The sequence below is a fragment of the Myotis brandtii genome, unplaced genomic scaffold, assembly GCF_000412655.1.
Source record: "Myotis brandtii unplaced genomic scaffold, ASM41265v1 scaffold424, whole genome shotgun sequence".
Taxonomy (NCBI): Eukaryota; Metazoa; Chordata; class Mammalia; order Chiroptera; family Vespertilionidae; genus Myotis; species Myotis brandtii.
Window position 1 is genome coordinate 2,615,136 of NW_005366245.1, and position 15,210 is coordinate 2,630,345.

The 15,210-nt window shown below is 36.0% G+C and overlaps 1 protein-coding gene across 5 annotated transcripts in view; it reads left to right on the plus strand.

The window, feature by feature from the left end:
- Nucleotides 1–15,210, plus strand: part of WDFY3 (WD repeat and FYVE domain containing 3) — a 245,140-nt gene that overhangs the window by 156,911 nt on the left and 73,019 nt on the right. For 4 of the 5 annotated variants that reach the window (XM_005874107.2, XM_014545987.1, XM_014545988.1 and 1 more), the window contains 6 exons: nucleotides 2,540–2,660; nucleotides 2,874–3,091; nucleotides 6,766–7,001; nucleotides 8,218–8,352; nucleotides 10,566–10,745; nucleotides 12,020–12,253. In XM_005874107.2, coding sequence (XP_005874169.1) covers nucleotides 2,540–2,660; nucleotides 2,874–3,091; nucleotides 6,766–7,001; nucleotides 8,218–8,352; nucleotides 10,566–10,745; nucleotides 12,020–12,253 — 1,124 coding nt within the window. The remainder of the gene's footprint in view (nucleotides 1–2,539; nucleotides 2,661–2,873; nucleotides 3,092–6,765; nucleotides 7,002–8,217; nucleotides 8,353–10,565; nucleotides 10,746–12,019; nucleotides 12,254–15,210) is intronic. The other variant, XM_014545986.1, reaches the window with a different exon arrangement.

The window sequence follows — 15,210 nt, forward strand, 5'->3', positions numbered from 1 at the left end:
CCTCTCCCTCTCCCTCTCCCTCTCCTCACTCTCCCTCTCCCTCTCACTCTTCCTCTCTCCCTCCCTCTCTCAATTTTCCCTCTCCCTCTCTCCCTCTGCCTCTCCTCCTCCTTCTCTCCCCATCTCTTTCAGTCTTCCTCTCTCCCTCTCTCCTGAGGATTTAAAAAAATTTTAAAGGGATCAAATCAATAGGTAACACTTATTGAGTCCTTTATATCACCAGGTACTGTTTAAGGTCTTTAATATAACTTTATAAAATATTTACTATTGTTATCTCAACTTTACAAGGGAGGAAACTGTGAAATATTAAGTAAAAGAAAGTTACCTGAAATCATACTTCTGCATTTGAACTTAGGTAGTCCAAATTAGCGGTCTCCAGCCGGTGGTCCATGGACCACTGGTGGTCCATGAGGTTGGTGACGGCTGGTCCAAATCAACACTATAAACTTTTTAACCACTATATTTTTCTGTCATATGTCAGGATTTTTTCTAAGTTCAGAAATAATATAAGCCAAGTAAATAGGAATTGAAGTGAAATTACTTTTAAAATCTTTGAAAATACATAACACATTTATTTCAAGTATTTAAAAAATGTGGGAAAAATATTCCTCTAGTCTCCATGTTTCTTGCGACTGTTGAATTCAATAATAATAACTAATGTAAAATTTTCTTTAAGAAAACAGTAGTAGAGATGGTAAATTAGCAAAATTTTTTGTTGATCTGCCAAGTTGATTAGTATTTTCATCACTTCATTGCCATTTGAAGTAATAGAGAATGTCGGAAGCACGTTACTGGTCTTGTTCGTATATGACATTTATTGTGTATTTGCTGTGGACTAAAGACTGTGTTAAGTATAATATGATGTTCCAAAAAGTTAAACCATACTTTTTTCTTTCAAGTAGTTTACACATTATTCAAGAAAATGACTTGAATAATGATGAACGGTGATATAATAATCATTGCAAAATAAATAGCATGAAAGGACAGTACACCGGAATAAATAAAGCACCAGTTTGAATGGGAAGAGTTAGTGTGGAAATTCAGAGTTCATTGTTTTAAACTATATTTGAAAATTAGGGGAAGCATAACTGACAAGGAGAAAAGTAGATGTAAAAATTAGGAGAATTGTTCATTTCTCTGTGGATTGTCATTTTATTGAAAAGAAATAATTGAAATGAAATAACTCCTATTATCAATTTAGGTTGTATGGTATGCTTTCAATAGGACAATTTGTAAATTACCAGTCCTGTGCCTCTGATAAGGAGAGAGAATCTTGAGTTCTCCTAGGAAAGCTTGAAGTACTTTTCCCAATGATTAAGCACTAAGTTAAAATTAAAAAGACAATGTTTAAGGAGATAAATAGTCCCTTGCCCAAACTAGTAAAAGCATATACCCATGGTAAAGTTTAGCCTGAGCTGCAAGTCTGGAATAAAGACAGTCCTGTGGATTGTGACTTATTAACCCATCACTCATTAGTGGCAGAGCTACACCTGGAACACTGGCCATTGATGCCCAGTCCTGTGTGCCTCCAGCATCATCCATTGAGATGCATAAGCTTTCTGTTTTCTGCCCTTTCTTTTCCAGTTTTTCTTGTGCTTTTGTATGCCTTTGCCTCTTTTCTATGCTATTTAATTCTAACTTTTCTAGATGTATTATGTTTATTAAATAGAGTATGCTTCCTCTTTTTAGTCTTAAATCTCGTAAATTTAACTATGTCCTTCAAAAAGAAACCTGAAATTAAGTATTTGGATTGTTGTTATTTATTTATTTATTTATTTATTTATTTATTTTTTTGTTAATCCTCATCAGAGGATATTTTTCCATTGATCCTTCAGAGAGAGTGGAAGAAAGAGGGAAAAACAGAGGTAAATATCAACGTGAGAAAAACATTGATGTGAGGGCCTGGGCCAGGGAGGCGCCTGCAAGCAAGGTACGTGCCCTTGACCAGAATCTAACCTGGGACCCTTTGGTCCACAGTCCAGTGCTCTAAGCACTGAACCAAACTGGCCAGGGCTTGGATTTTTATTTTTATTCAATTCTTATTTGGTTACTTTCCCCTGTTGGTAGGGGAGGGGAATATTAATGTAAAAAAGGGTTCACATCCCGGCCTTTGTTGGTCAGTGGTTGAGCATCGACCTATGAACCAGGAGGTTGCGGTTCGATTGTGGTCAGGGCACATGCCTGGGTTGAGGGCTCCATGCCCAGTGGGGGGTGTTCAGGAGGCAGCCCATCAATTATTCTTTCTCATCATTGATGTTTCTGTCTCTCCCCCTTCCTTCCTCTCTGTAATCAATAAAAATATATTTTTTTAAACAGGGTTCACAGCCTTTATTATCACTTATTTAGATAATGTAAATAAAAAATTTTCAGGATTCTAAAAATAAATGTTTTAACAGACCCTTTTTTTCGTTCACTTTAGTGGAAAGTACTTCTAGAAAAAATGTTTTCTGAAAGATATATTTTTCAGTGAATTTTCCTAGAAGAGGGTTGGATATTTTATCCAACACTAGACAATTTAACGTATTTATTTTCATTCTAGGAACTGAAGAAGAGTTTGGAGGTCTTGTATCTGCTAATCTTATACTTTTGAGGAACAGACTTCTAGATATCTTGCTAAAACTAGTTTACACATCTAAAGAAAAGACAAGCATTAATTTGCAGTAAGTAAAATCTCTTTAGAATTGATGGTACCAGTTGCTATTATTAGTTAATTCATGGTAGGCAAAAGAAAGAATTTCTAATGACTTATATTTTTTAAGCCCCGAAATTTAGAATATCTTAAGAACAAAACCTAGTCTTATTCTTCTTTATAATTGGAAATCCTAATCATTGAAATTAATGTGTTTCCTTCTTACCCATCTGTCTTTGAATAGAGCCTGTGAAGAACTGGTCAGGACACTGGGTTTTGACTGGATTATGATGTTTATGGAAGAGCACTTGCATCCCACCACAGTCACAGCAGCAATGAGGATTCTTGTTGTCCTGCTGAGTAATCAGTCTATTCTCATCAAGTTTAAGGAAGGACTCAGTGGAGGAGGGTGGCTGGAACAGACAGACTCTGTCTTAACTAATAAGATCGGGACTGTATTAGGTATGGGACTTTTGAAGTCAACTGCTTTAAAATAAGCTATTGTGTTTCGTTTTGTTTTGAAATCTTATGTAAGCTTATACTCTTCAGTTTACTGACAACCATTAAGAATCTGAATTTTAATTAATGTAGAATAGAAGCTTAGAAAGTTTCAAATTTGGCTCTTTTTAATTGCAAATCATAATGAAGTCAGAGACAATGTTAAGATGTGGAAGCTCAAGGGAATTTCTTATGGTCTTTTTATTGCTTAATTCCCTTTATGATTAAGTAAATAACTAACAAATGATCAGAACTGAATTAATAATAATATTTTCAGTTCTTATTCTGTGCCAGTTACTAAACACTTTATTTTCACAGTAACCCTATGAGATGTAAATACTATCATAGCCATATTACAGATGAGAAAGCCAAGGCAAAGGAGTGAAGTCACATGTTCAATAAAGAATAGTCAACATTTTTGAGTCCAGGTCACTCAGAACCAAGCCCATGCTTTTAACAGTTATGTTACATTGCCAATCAAAGATTTAAGCTTGCCCTGGCTGGTTCGGCTCAGTAGATAGAGCGTCAGCCTGCGGACTGAGCGGTCCTGGGTTTGATTCCAGTCAAGGGCACATGCTTGGGTTGTGTGCTCATCCCCACTGTGGGGCGTGCAGGAAGCAGCTGATCGATGGTTCTCTCTCGTCATTGATGTTTCTATCTCTCTCTCTCTTTCTCCCTTCCTCTCTGAAATCAATAAAAAATATGTTAAAAAAAAAAAAAGATTTAAGCTCAAAGTTTCAGCCAAGGCTTCTTATTCTTTGCTTACAGTTGTATGCTGTTTTTAACATTGAACTGAGCATTTAAGTAATATTAGAAAGTTATAGTTTGCTATGTTAGAATCATTTGAACTGTTACATTTCTTTTTATATTAATGATCTTTAGAAATATATTTTAAGATAATATTTTATTGACAATTGTAATCAATTCCTAAACTTTAAAAAATATGTTTGTCTTTATAACATTACATTTTAAAATCATTTGTATTCTGCAACAAGCATCAATTTACCCTTGTCAAAGGGGAAAATTAGGGATCAGAAATTATATATTTGTTTGTTTGTTTATTTTCCATCACCAGAAAGGATTTATTCAAGAAGAAAAAAGTGTTGCAACCCAGTGTGTGCAGACATAGCAAGCCATATCCACTCTCGGAATCAGAATTTATATGTAATTTACCTGTTAAAAAATGTAAAAATATCAATAGCTAGGTGCTGTGCTGCTTGTACTAGTTTCTCAAATATTAAAGTAAATGACAGGAAGACAGTTTTCAACATAGGATTATTTTATTGTTATTTTACATGTAGAAAATGAAGAAACTGCATGAGATGAAATAAGAAATTTACTATAAAATGACTTCTTGAGAAAACTTTTGTTTACAATATGAATTTTAAATTATTATCATCGTAGATACTTTTATGATCTAAAAAATAATCACTATTTTGCACTGACTCTGGAGAAGGGATATAGCCTACAAATGTTAGGAATAGTTTAGTAGTAAGAAATTTAGTTTATTTGCCTTAATAATAACTACTAAGAATAAATAATGAAAGGCACAAAATAATTGAATGGGAGTTTTAAATGCTAATCGACAGCACTGCTTCTCATTGAAGGCCAAAAACTGCAGTAGTGATGACAGCTAAGATTCATATAGTACATTATGGTTTGCAGAATTCTTTAACATGTATCATCTCATTTGGCCATTATGTTTCTGGAGACAGGTATATATTTTATGATATCTGTTACAATTTATAGGAAATAAACCTGATAAATACAAATTAAGGATTAATTTCTCTACTTAAGAAAGTAAGACAGTTAATTGCATGAGGTTCCTGAGTAGAGTGTCTAAGTCTCTGTATCCTGACTGTTAGACCTGCCCTTCTTCCTGTCCTATGTCAGTTCAGTAGTATCAGAAAAAGATGCTTATACCATATCTGACCTACTTGACTTTATGCCTTAGAATTTAGATGACCTTCATTGATAACTATTTACACATCGCATATACTGCTCTGGTTCTAAAAGGGAAATCCAGGTATTTAAATTTGATTCAACTTAATATAATTTTCCCTGAATATCTATCTGATACATACATATGAAATTTTCCTTCATGAAAAGGCCTTCCATATAGCTGTAACTTGAACCTAAATTAAGCTTCATTGTTAATAACATATTAAATAGTCCTTAAGACTAATTATAAGGAAAAGCAGGGAGTGAGAATTTAGAAAAGAAAATGAATGCTAGTATTGATTTTCATTTAGAACATATAGTTTCATAAAAGTTTATTTTCCTACTGAATGTATAAAATATCATTTTATGTCTTTTGGCTCCTTAAAGCTAAAGACTTTTTTATACTCATAATTTAATTTAGAATTTACTTTAACCAAAATTTACCCAGTGTCTGAATGCAGCCAGTCTTTCAGAAATGTGGCAATATCATTAAGAAGGCCAAGAGAGACAGCATAACTTCCAGGCTCTAAAATAGAGACATCAGACTCCAAGTCCTAGTGCCACCACTCATTAACTTTATGACTTTGAGCACATTGCATATCTTCTGTGTTATGAAAAGGATAATAGCTTATTCTAACTCATTGTGTTTGCTCAATGAGATGGTGTATTAAAGAGGTTGGTAAGTTGCTGTACAATTTTTTCTTAATTAGAAAAGCATACTTCAGAAGATTAATTCATATCACACTGAGTAGTCAATTGGGATGAGATATTTAAAAAGCCACCTAGACACAAATTTTTTTAAATCTTAAATAGGAGCAGATAATGTGCTTATTTAATCCTAGAAAAACAAAGCTGGCTATTCATTTAAATGAAATTGTTTTAGAGTAAAAATCAATCCTTCATCTCTTGGTTACTATTCACAAAAGTTTTTCATTGAAACTTTGGCCAACATTCATTCTGTGCTGATCACTGTACTGGGTTGGGGTGGCAAAAGAACTAAGTATTTTGGTTGCAGCCCGAAATTAGTTATACAACAAAGAAAACAGGATTGATAGGAAGGCTGATGCTGTAAGCAGCATTAATAAGCAATGACCATCTCCTGGCAGAGTTGTATTTCTAGAAAGGGCTCTGAATGTTCAAATAGCCATAGTCACAGCAGGCTCAGATTTGCTGTCCCACTGCTGGGCAACTTTCCCACAGACTTACAGAGCCTGTTGTAAGGAAAGATTATTTTGCTTAGTCCTGTCTTTAAATTCATAGATAATTTAAAATTAAGTAGTTTATGATAGTTTTCATGATGAAATACATTAATATATTATAGCAGTTATATTTTTAAGTTACATTTTTGTAGCACCCTAAAGTTTTGGCTCTCTTTTGAATTTTACTTTGTTCTTAAGGAAATGTTAGAGCTCTTTTGAGGTCATTCTTTTAATGAGCACAATTTTTATTACCTCTTGTATCTGATTATCTCGGCTATGTTTCAAGACCTGTATCCTAATAGGCAGACTTGCTAAAGTCAAAGAGATAGTAAAGTAAAACTTGCCTGAAAGCTGAATTCAACAGTTGAACAGTTAATTGCCTATATTAATATGAATATTCTTGTGGAAACGTCACATACTGAACTACTTTCTTTGTTAATGCAGCACAGTAATTGATTACTAATTTTGTACTTATTGTTATATTTCCTCTTCCCTTAGGATTCAATGTGGGCAGGAGTGCTGGTGGAAGATCAACAGTCAGGGAGATTAACCGGGATGCTTGCCATTTTCCTGGTTTTCCGGTCCTTCAGTCATTCCTTCCTAAGCACACTAATGTCCCTGCCCTCTATTTCCTGCTCATGGCATTGTTCCTGCAGCAGCCAGTTAGTGAGCTGCCAGAGAACCTGCAGGTCAGTGTGCCTGTCACCAGCAGCCGATGTAAGCAGGGTTGCCAGGTAGGAATTACCTAGTAAGGTGTAAGTGTAATTATATATGCCCCCGAATCACCATAGGGTAACGGGTTAACCACAGTACAACCACTGATTCCATCTCTTTCTCACATTCAGGATTTGATTTGGGACAGAAAAATCGGAGAGTAGCACAGAAAATTTTCCCAAAAAGAAATCATTTATCTCTATTTGGTCTTTTATTCTTTATGGTTACTCTGTATATAGATTGTATATGCATAAAAACTTTGGATGATATTTGAATAGTGATCTAAAGAATTCTTTTGAGTTGCATGATTTTATCTAGAAATATAATTTCATTTCTGTAGAATTAAAAATGAGGGGAGTGAATGGAGGAAAAAGGACATATGTAATACAACAATAAAGATTTTTAAAAAATAAAAAAAAGGAATGTATGTGTATCAAAACTAATTGGGTAGGAATGACAGGATTCTTAGTGCAAGTCTGATTATAAAAATGTTTTATATTTCTTAATGGTAACAACATCTATGTTAGGAAAACAGTAAGGCTTTGCTTGATTTCTAATTGAAGACTGTTGTGGATATCTATATATAGATTATGTTGATGGCACTGCGGAGACTTAGAAATTTAGTTTTAAACCCAACTATGTGTGCATCATAATGCCAAAGGCTGGCTGTTCAAATCAATTTTAGTAGTTGACAAAACCTCTTAAATGAAACCACTGAGTCTATACCCTTACATCAGATCAAGATAAAGAGTCATGCGTAGCAGAATTTGGTTGGTTATGTAATTTTTCAAAATAAGTATGACACCATAAAGTGTTATATAAAACTGCTAGGAATATATCTCCTTAAACAGATTTTTATTTTGTCAAATCTTATCTGTATGTAATTTAAAAGTGAATTAGATCTTTAAAAAATCCTGCTTAAAATCATCAGTTCTAAACTTTCATCTGCTGGCTAATTAGCATGTATTTTATGTTTTTTTTAGAGAAAAAAGTAGAAAACAATGTTTTTAACCTAGGTACCTAAAACAGGAAGATACATAAATTCACTCTTTCTTTATAAAAGTAAAAATGAGTTTTAAAATGTAGGAAGGAGGGGAGAGAGGTCTCTGTCTCTTCATTATTGCTCACTTTGAAAAAAAACTAACTGGTTTCAAAGAAATTGTAGAATATTAGAACTTATGAGGGTCTCTACTGGAAAAAACTGCCAGTGACTCATCTTCACTTTCCCCTCTGCAGTTTGATTTAGATTCCATTTGGACATTTATCTTCGGAGTTCCTGCCTCCAGCGGAACTGTGGTCTCTTCCATTCATAACGTGTGCACTGAAGCTGCTTTCTTGTTGCTGGGAATGCTCCGCAGCATGCTGAACTCGGTAAGCTCACGAGACACTAACACCTGCTGATACTTCCTCTTCATGATATTTTTTTAAAATAGAGGGATCTTTTGAAAGCATACTTATGTATTTACAGCATGGTCTCTGGAACCTCAGCCTCCCTGGTTTGTTATCTGTGAGGCAAGGACAAACCATGCAATTGTTAAGACTCCCGAGTCTGGAACTCTGCCTGGGTTCAAATCCCATCTCTGGTACTTAAGACATACTAACCTCTATGTGCCTTGATTTCCTTATGTATAAAATGCTGGTGTTAATGGGATATGTCTCTTAGGGCTGTTGTGAGGATATAATGATTTAGTATATACACAAAGCACTTATAAAAGAACTTAGTATATAGTAAGCGCTTTAAAAGGTTAACTGATATTATTAGTGTCAAAATATATATTACAATGTGTACATTTATAATGAATATAAAGATTACATATTGTAGTCTATGTCATTATAATGTTATTTTAATTTTTTAATTATTTTTATTTCGAGATTAAAAATCAGTATATTTTAGTTTGTATTTGTTTTTCCTGTCTAATTATTTTTTAACTTAGATATGAAGCATGTAAAGAGGAAATGACAAATGTATGTTCCTATCTATCTTACAGTACTGTGAATAATAACTTAATTTGTTTACACAATTTAGGATTACATCATAAGAGGAATTATTAATGAGAATCTTTGGATTACAAGTACATGACAAATCTAATCGTGCTCAAACTATTCTTATGTCATTTAGGAAAGAATATTGCCATTACATGTATTAGTTTAGAATGCTTTACGATTTGTGTTTTGGTTCCTACTCATAAACAAATATAAACATCTAAGTTTTAAAAAAGCCACTGTCTAGGGAAGTATCAAAAGATAGGCATTGTTCAGGTGTATTCTGTGTTTGTCACTGTTTTATCATCATCATTGCTGTTGTTGTTATATTGCTGTTAAGAAAAACCATAGTACATGTCTCCTGTACTATGAATATTCTACTATAACACAGCTTCACTTCCGACACTAGTCACCAAATATGTGGGGGGGGTTTGCCACACAAGCTGGCCATCCCACAATTCAGTTCAGGTCTGACATTGTCTACCTGGAGAGAGCATTAGGCCCCACAGGTTAAGGACTAGGTCCCACAAGACGACTCCTAGACTTCAGACACCATTCACAAGTCCAATGTTACTTGTGCTTCTGACTTACCGGCTGTAAATTGAAGGATCCCATGACTTGAGAAAACGTTTTACTTACTAGATTACCAATTTATTATATAAGGTTATGACACAGAAACCGCCAGATGGAAGAAGTGCATAGAGAGGCTATGTGGGGGAAGGGAAGTGGAGCTCCCAGTCTGCCCCTCTCCCAACACCTCCATATGTTCACAACCCAAGACCAATTGGAACGCCATCCTTCTGGTTTTTCATGGAGGCTTTGTTACATAGCAAGATTGGGTAAATTGGCCATCAGTGATTGAACTTTGTCTCCAGCCCCTGTCCCCTCCCTGGAAGTTGGGGAAGGGGAGTGGGAGGGGCCTCTAGGACTGAAAGTCAACCCTTTAATCCTGTGATTGGTCCCCTGGCAAGCCTCTATCCTCAGGGCCTTTCCCAAAGTCATCTCATTAACATAAACTTAGCAGTGGTTGGAAAGGCCTTATTATGATTAACAAAAGAGACTTTTATGGCTCATCACTTTGGACATTCCAGGGGTTTTAGGAGTTCTGCCAAGAATGGGATACAGACCAAATATATATTTCTTATTATAAATCACAGTTTCACATTGCGTAATAGTTAAAAGCATTGTTCTTGTCATTTTACATATGAGAGTGAGAGGCTCAGGAAGGTGAAGTAACTGAACTTCCCCATCTTTTATCTCACCCCCAACTAGGGCACCGTGGAGGATGGGGCAGTTTTGTTGGTAATTCAGCCACTATTGGCACCAGCTATAGTCATGACCATAATGTCGAATAATCAAAGCCACTGACTCCAGTTACTGAGCTGTGAGCACTTTGATGAAGAGATAGGCATCTGTCTGTTTCTAGAGGCATTGTTTTTGTTTTAGCTTGTTTCTGGATTTGTTCTTTTGTGTAGTTTATGAGAGTTCTGGACTATCGGTGTATCCAGTTTTAGAAGAGTAGTGAGTAGTGCATTTTTGTAAAGTACTTTATAGCAGTGTCAGTTTTCCTAATGTATTTTTGTTTCTTGTCCCTGTGACAGCCATGGCAGTCAGAAGAAGAGGGATCTTGGCTTCGAGAATATCCTGTGACCCTAATGCAGTTCTTCAGATACTTGTATCACAACGTCCCGGACCTGGCCTCCATGTGGATGAGCCCCGACTTCCTGTGTGCACTAGCAGCCACTGTCTTCCCCTTCAACATCCGCCCTTACTCGGAGATGGTAGGAAAGGGGGAGGCAGTGTCAAACTGTAATTAGTCTGCTCCAATGGGTAGCTGATTTTTTTTCCTGTCAATCTTAAGTTTCTCACCATGTTACAGTTTCATAGCTCTCTCCTTCACCTCTTACATCATTACCTGGTGTCTGGCTCCCCACTCTCCTTCTGCTTTCCCCTAAAATAACAGTGAGCTCAGCTTCCTGTTCTCATTTACCGTATTTTGGTAAGTTCCTTGTTAGTGACTTCCTCTCCAAGTCATTGTGGATCCGTTTCTTATTTTATGGGATTGATAGCTGTGTAGTTGTGAAGTGTTCTGTCCAGGCCACAGAACTCTAGTCACACCAGATTCACCTCTACTTTATCTCAGGAGTTAGGCATTCTCTAGATTTAGTCTTTACAAATTAATTATATGGGTGTCGCTATTAAAAAAATGAAATATTGTCCTTTTTATTCAACTTTTCTTATTTCATCCAACTTTTATTTTTCATATTTTGTACTAAGATTAATAGAAAAATATTAGATTATAATCATATATAGGATAGATACTTCTTTTGTCCTTGAAAACAAGCCCAAAGGACAGTTATTCCTCCATAGTACTTCTGAATATCATGGTGTTTCTTCTTATTTCCACCTAAGTTCTTCATACTCATTTTTCTTCACGTATAAAGGTGAAATGCTAATTCTAAAATTGTAGGGATTTTTTAGGATAAACACAAGTATAGCATATGACCTTCACACTGTGGTTTACTTATAATTCTAAAACCCTCATTTTTATCAAAAGTAGACCTTTATAATACTTCAGTGTCTTTTCTTTGTCAGCATCTTATACTGTCTTCTAGCCCTTTTTTCGTTTTCTTTTGGCTTGAAATTGGCACTAGTTTTGTCTTATGTATTTATTTGGGGGTATTTTTTGCTAGGTCTTTATCTGAAACTGTGACATTTGACTTCCCAGGAGGTATATTTTCAATATGCAATTATAGTTATTCTCATTTTATTTTGTTTAAGTGAAATTATCCACAGTATTTTAGAGATAAAATTCAGTATACTACAGATACACGGTTTAATCTTAGAAAGAGCATGTGTTGAGTAACCATGACATACAGTACCTGATTACCGCCTTGAAAGGAGGGGCCAAGTAAAGCAAAGTACAGTAATGCATTGAGTACCTTATAGGTAAGAGTTGAAGAAAAATACTGGTGCTGCTACAATTTGGTTTTTAGGAAACAAAGTAAAATAAAATTGAATGAAACTAGCATCACTTTCTGCTTGGTTTTGCTAGGTGACAGATCTCGATGATGAAGTTGGATCTCCAGCGGAAGAATTTAAAGCCTTTGCAGCCGACACAGGGATGAACAGGAGCCAGTCTGAGTACTGTAACGTGGGTGTCAAGACATATCTGACCAACCACCCCGCTAAAAAGTTTGTTTTTGACTTCATGCGGGTTTTAATAATAGATAACCTCTGTCTCACCCCTGCGAGCAAGCAGACGCCGCTAGTTGATCTTTTGTTGGAGGTAAAGACAAATATATTCACATCTGTTTTGCATTGTTTTTATAATTAGAACATTAATAACCAAGCACATTTGATGCCAAAAACCTATCATTTCTAATTCTTCTGGGTTGTATAGGCAGAATATATCATGGACTATGGGGATATTTTAGTTCAGATGTACTATATAGCCTATCAATTTGTTTCTCTCCTTTTCTGCAAGCGTGTCCCTTTATCGCCCTTTAACATCCTTTCCCTAGACCAGGAATTGACAAACTTCTCCTGTTAGGGCCACATTGGAAATATTTTAAGCTTTGCAGATTACACAGTCTCTGTCACAACTATTTAACTATGCCATTAGAGCTAGAGAGCAGCCACAGGCAGTACATAAACTGTGTTTTAACAAAACTTTATCTGCAAAAATAGGCATAGGCTGGATTTGGCCCAATAGCTTTAGTGCATCCAGGCTCTGAAAATAGCACATTTTATTGAAGATTTGATCGGTGCAGAAGCTGCTTTTCTCTCTGAGGAACTTCCTCCATGCCCTCAGCAGTATGGCAGCTGCAGCAGCTCTTCCTTTGCTCCCCCTAGTGGTTCACACAGTCAACCTCTTACTGAAACCTTAAACCACAGATGTTTTCTCTTATTCATGGGAAACTATCTCCGTTTGGTCAATTAAAAGAAATGAAAAGATAATTTAGGTTCCAGTCATGTTAAGCATTTTAACTAGGATCCCAGTGTTTAATATTGTCAGATAAATAGCCAAGTTCATCAGTAACCCACATGGTAGAATTTAAAAGCATACCTGGTAGAACTTGTCCTTGGAAACTTTACAAATAAAAATAGAGATGGCCAGTATCTCAGTGCATCAGGTAAGAATTTAAAGCATTCTACACAAAATGAAAATAACAAAATAAAGTTCAGAAGATGTGTGTGTAAAAATGTATAACTGAGCTAAGAAATAAAATACACACATATGAGGTGACTGTATGGAGCCAGTAATTACAGTTTCAGTCTTAGAGGAACCCTAATAGCCCATTAACTAACCATGCATAAATGATATCATTGTCTTTTATTTTGCTTTCTGTAGCGGTCAGTAAGGAAAGTTTGAGACAGCCTGTATTAACCTTGAGATAACCTTCTCATTGTTGTGGACACTAGCTTGCCCCGCTGATAAATTGTCTGGTTGTTCTAGGAAGTTGGGTGGTAGTTACATTTCAGGGAGAAGAAGACTGTCAAGATGGACACTCCCAGATAGACTGTAAATTCCTTAAAGCTAGGGACCAACTTTCATGTGTCCTGTTTCTCACAAAATTCACAGTGCCTTGGTATGTTCTTTATGAATTGTTGACATTTAACTATAACAACATCCTTAGCAGTTCCAAAACAGGAAGATATGATACCAGATAATAAGAGAGTTACAAATTTGCTTTTAAAAGTTAACTTGATACTTTGAGGAAATTCAAATCTAAAACAACTGTATAAAATATACATACAAAAATATTTAGTGAAAATAGTATTCACTTTGGGTCTTCTTATGGTGTAAAAAAATAAATTACAAGCTTATGATTTTAAAAGTTCTTGCTGAAGAAATTCAAGAAGAGAATTCTCTTACTCTGTATTTACCATTTACCTGCATGAAGGAAGGGGTTTGAACCGACTGATATTCAGTCTGCTACACTCAAGCCAGGCTATCTTCAGTCTTATGATTGTTGAAATTTTGTCGTTAGAGTATCTACTTACTTGCTTATATCTACAAAAGAATATGTGAAATTGTCTTTATTACTAGTCTATAAAAATAAAAGATTCCTCCCTGGCTGATTTGTCTCAAGGGTTAGAGCGTCCTCCTGCAGACTGAAAGGTCCTGGGTTTGATTCCAGTCAAGGGCACATGCCCGGGTTGCAGGCTCGATCCCCAGTAGGGGCCATGCAGGAGGCAGCCGATCAATGATTCTCTCTCATCATTGATGTTTCTATCTCTCCCTCTCCCTTCCTCTCTGAAATCAATAAATGTGTGTGTGTGTGTATGTGTGTGTGTATATATATGTGTGTGTGTGTGTGTGTTCATATACTGGCTTGAGTGTGACCCTGAGGCCAGATACAAGGGAAGCAGTGTGGTATTCTGAAGTGAAAGATACCTGGTTTGAAATCTGACCTGTGTATTATGTAAGTATTTTCATCTCACTGAGCTAAATTTATTCTCCGGGGAATATTATAAACTGTCTCTTCTACATGATTGTTATGAAAGTTAAGTATACATAAATCACCCAGGCCTGTTTTGCTCAGTAGATAGAGCATAGGCCTGTGGACTAAAAGGTCCTGGGTTCAATTCCAGTCAAGGGCACATATCCTGGTTGTGGGCTCGATCCCTGGTTGGGGTGCGTGCAGGAGGCAACTAATTGATGTGTCTCTCTCACATCAGTGTTTCTTTCTCTCTCTCTCTCTTTCTCTCTCTCTCTATCTCTCTCTCTCTCTCTCTCTCCCTCTCCCCCCTCCCCCTCCCTTCCACTCTCTCTAAAAAAATCAATATGAAAAATTCTCAGATGAGGATTAACCAAAAAATAAACAAATGAAGGAAGGGAAGGAAGAGAGGAAGGAAGAAACATAAATCACCCAGTAAAAACTATTTTGAGAAAGTAAATGTGTGCTGATTATAGCTTGGCCAGCTTCAGTTCTCTTCACCCCTTATAGTTTGTCCATCTTTAAAATGGCATAAAAATTGACCCTGTCTCTGAGGGCTACTGGGAGAATTAAATAAGATAATACATTTAATATTGATAACACAGGGCCTGGTATATGAGACTTACACAATCAGGTGGCCTGTGTTAGCTTGTACAGGGTGTCAGTGAGTCTTTCCCCAGCTCCTGTTCCTCATCGTCCTCTGCTGTCACCACCTGGCACCTTTTGGAGAGTCAAATGTGTTTGCTGCACATGACTGTAGAGCAGATCACAAAGTATTTGCATACAATTTCCTGAAGGAAAG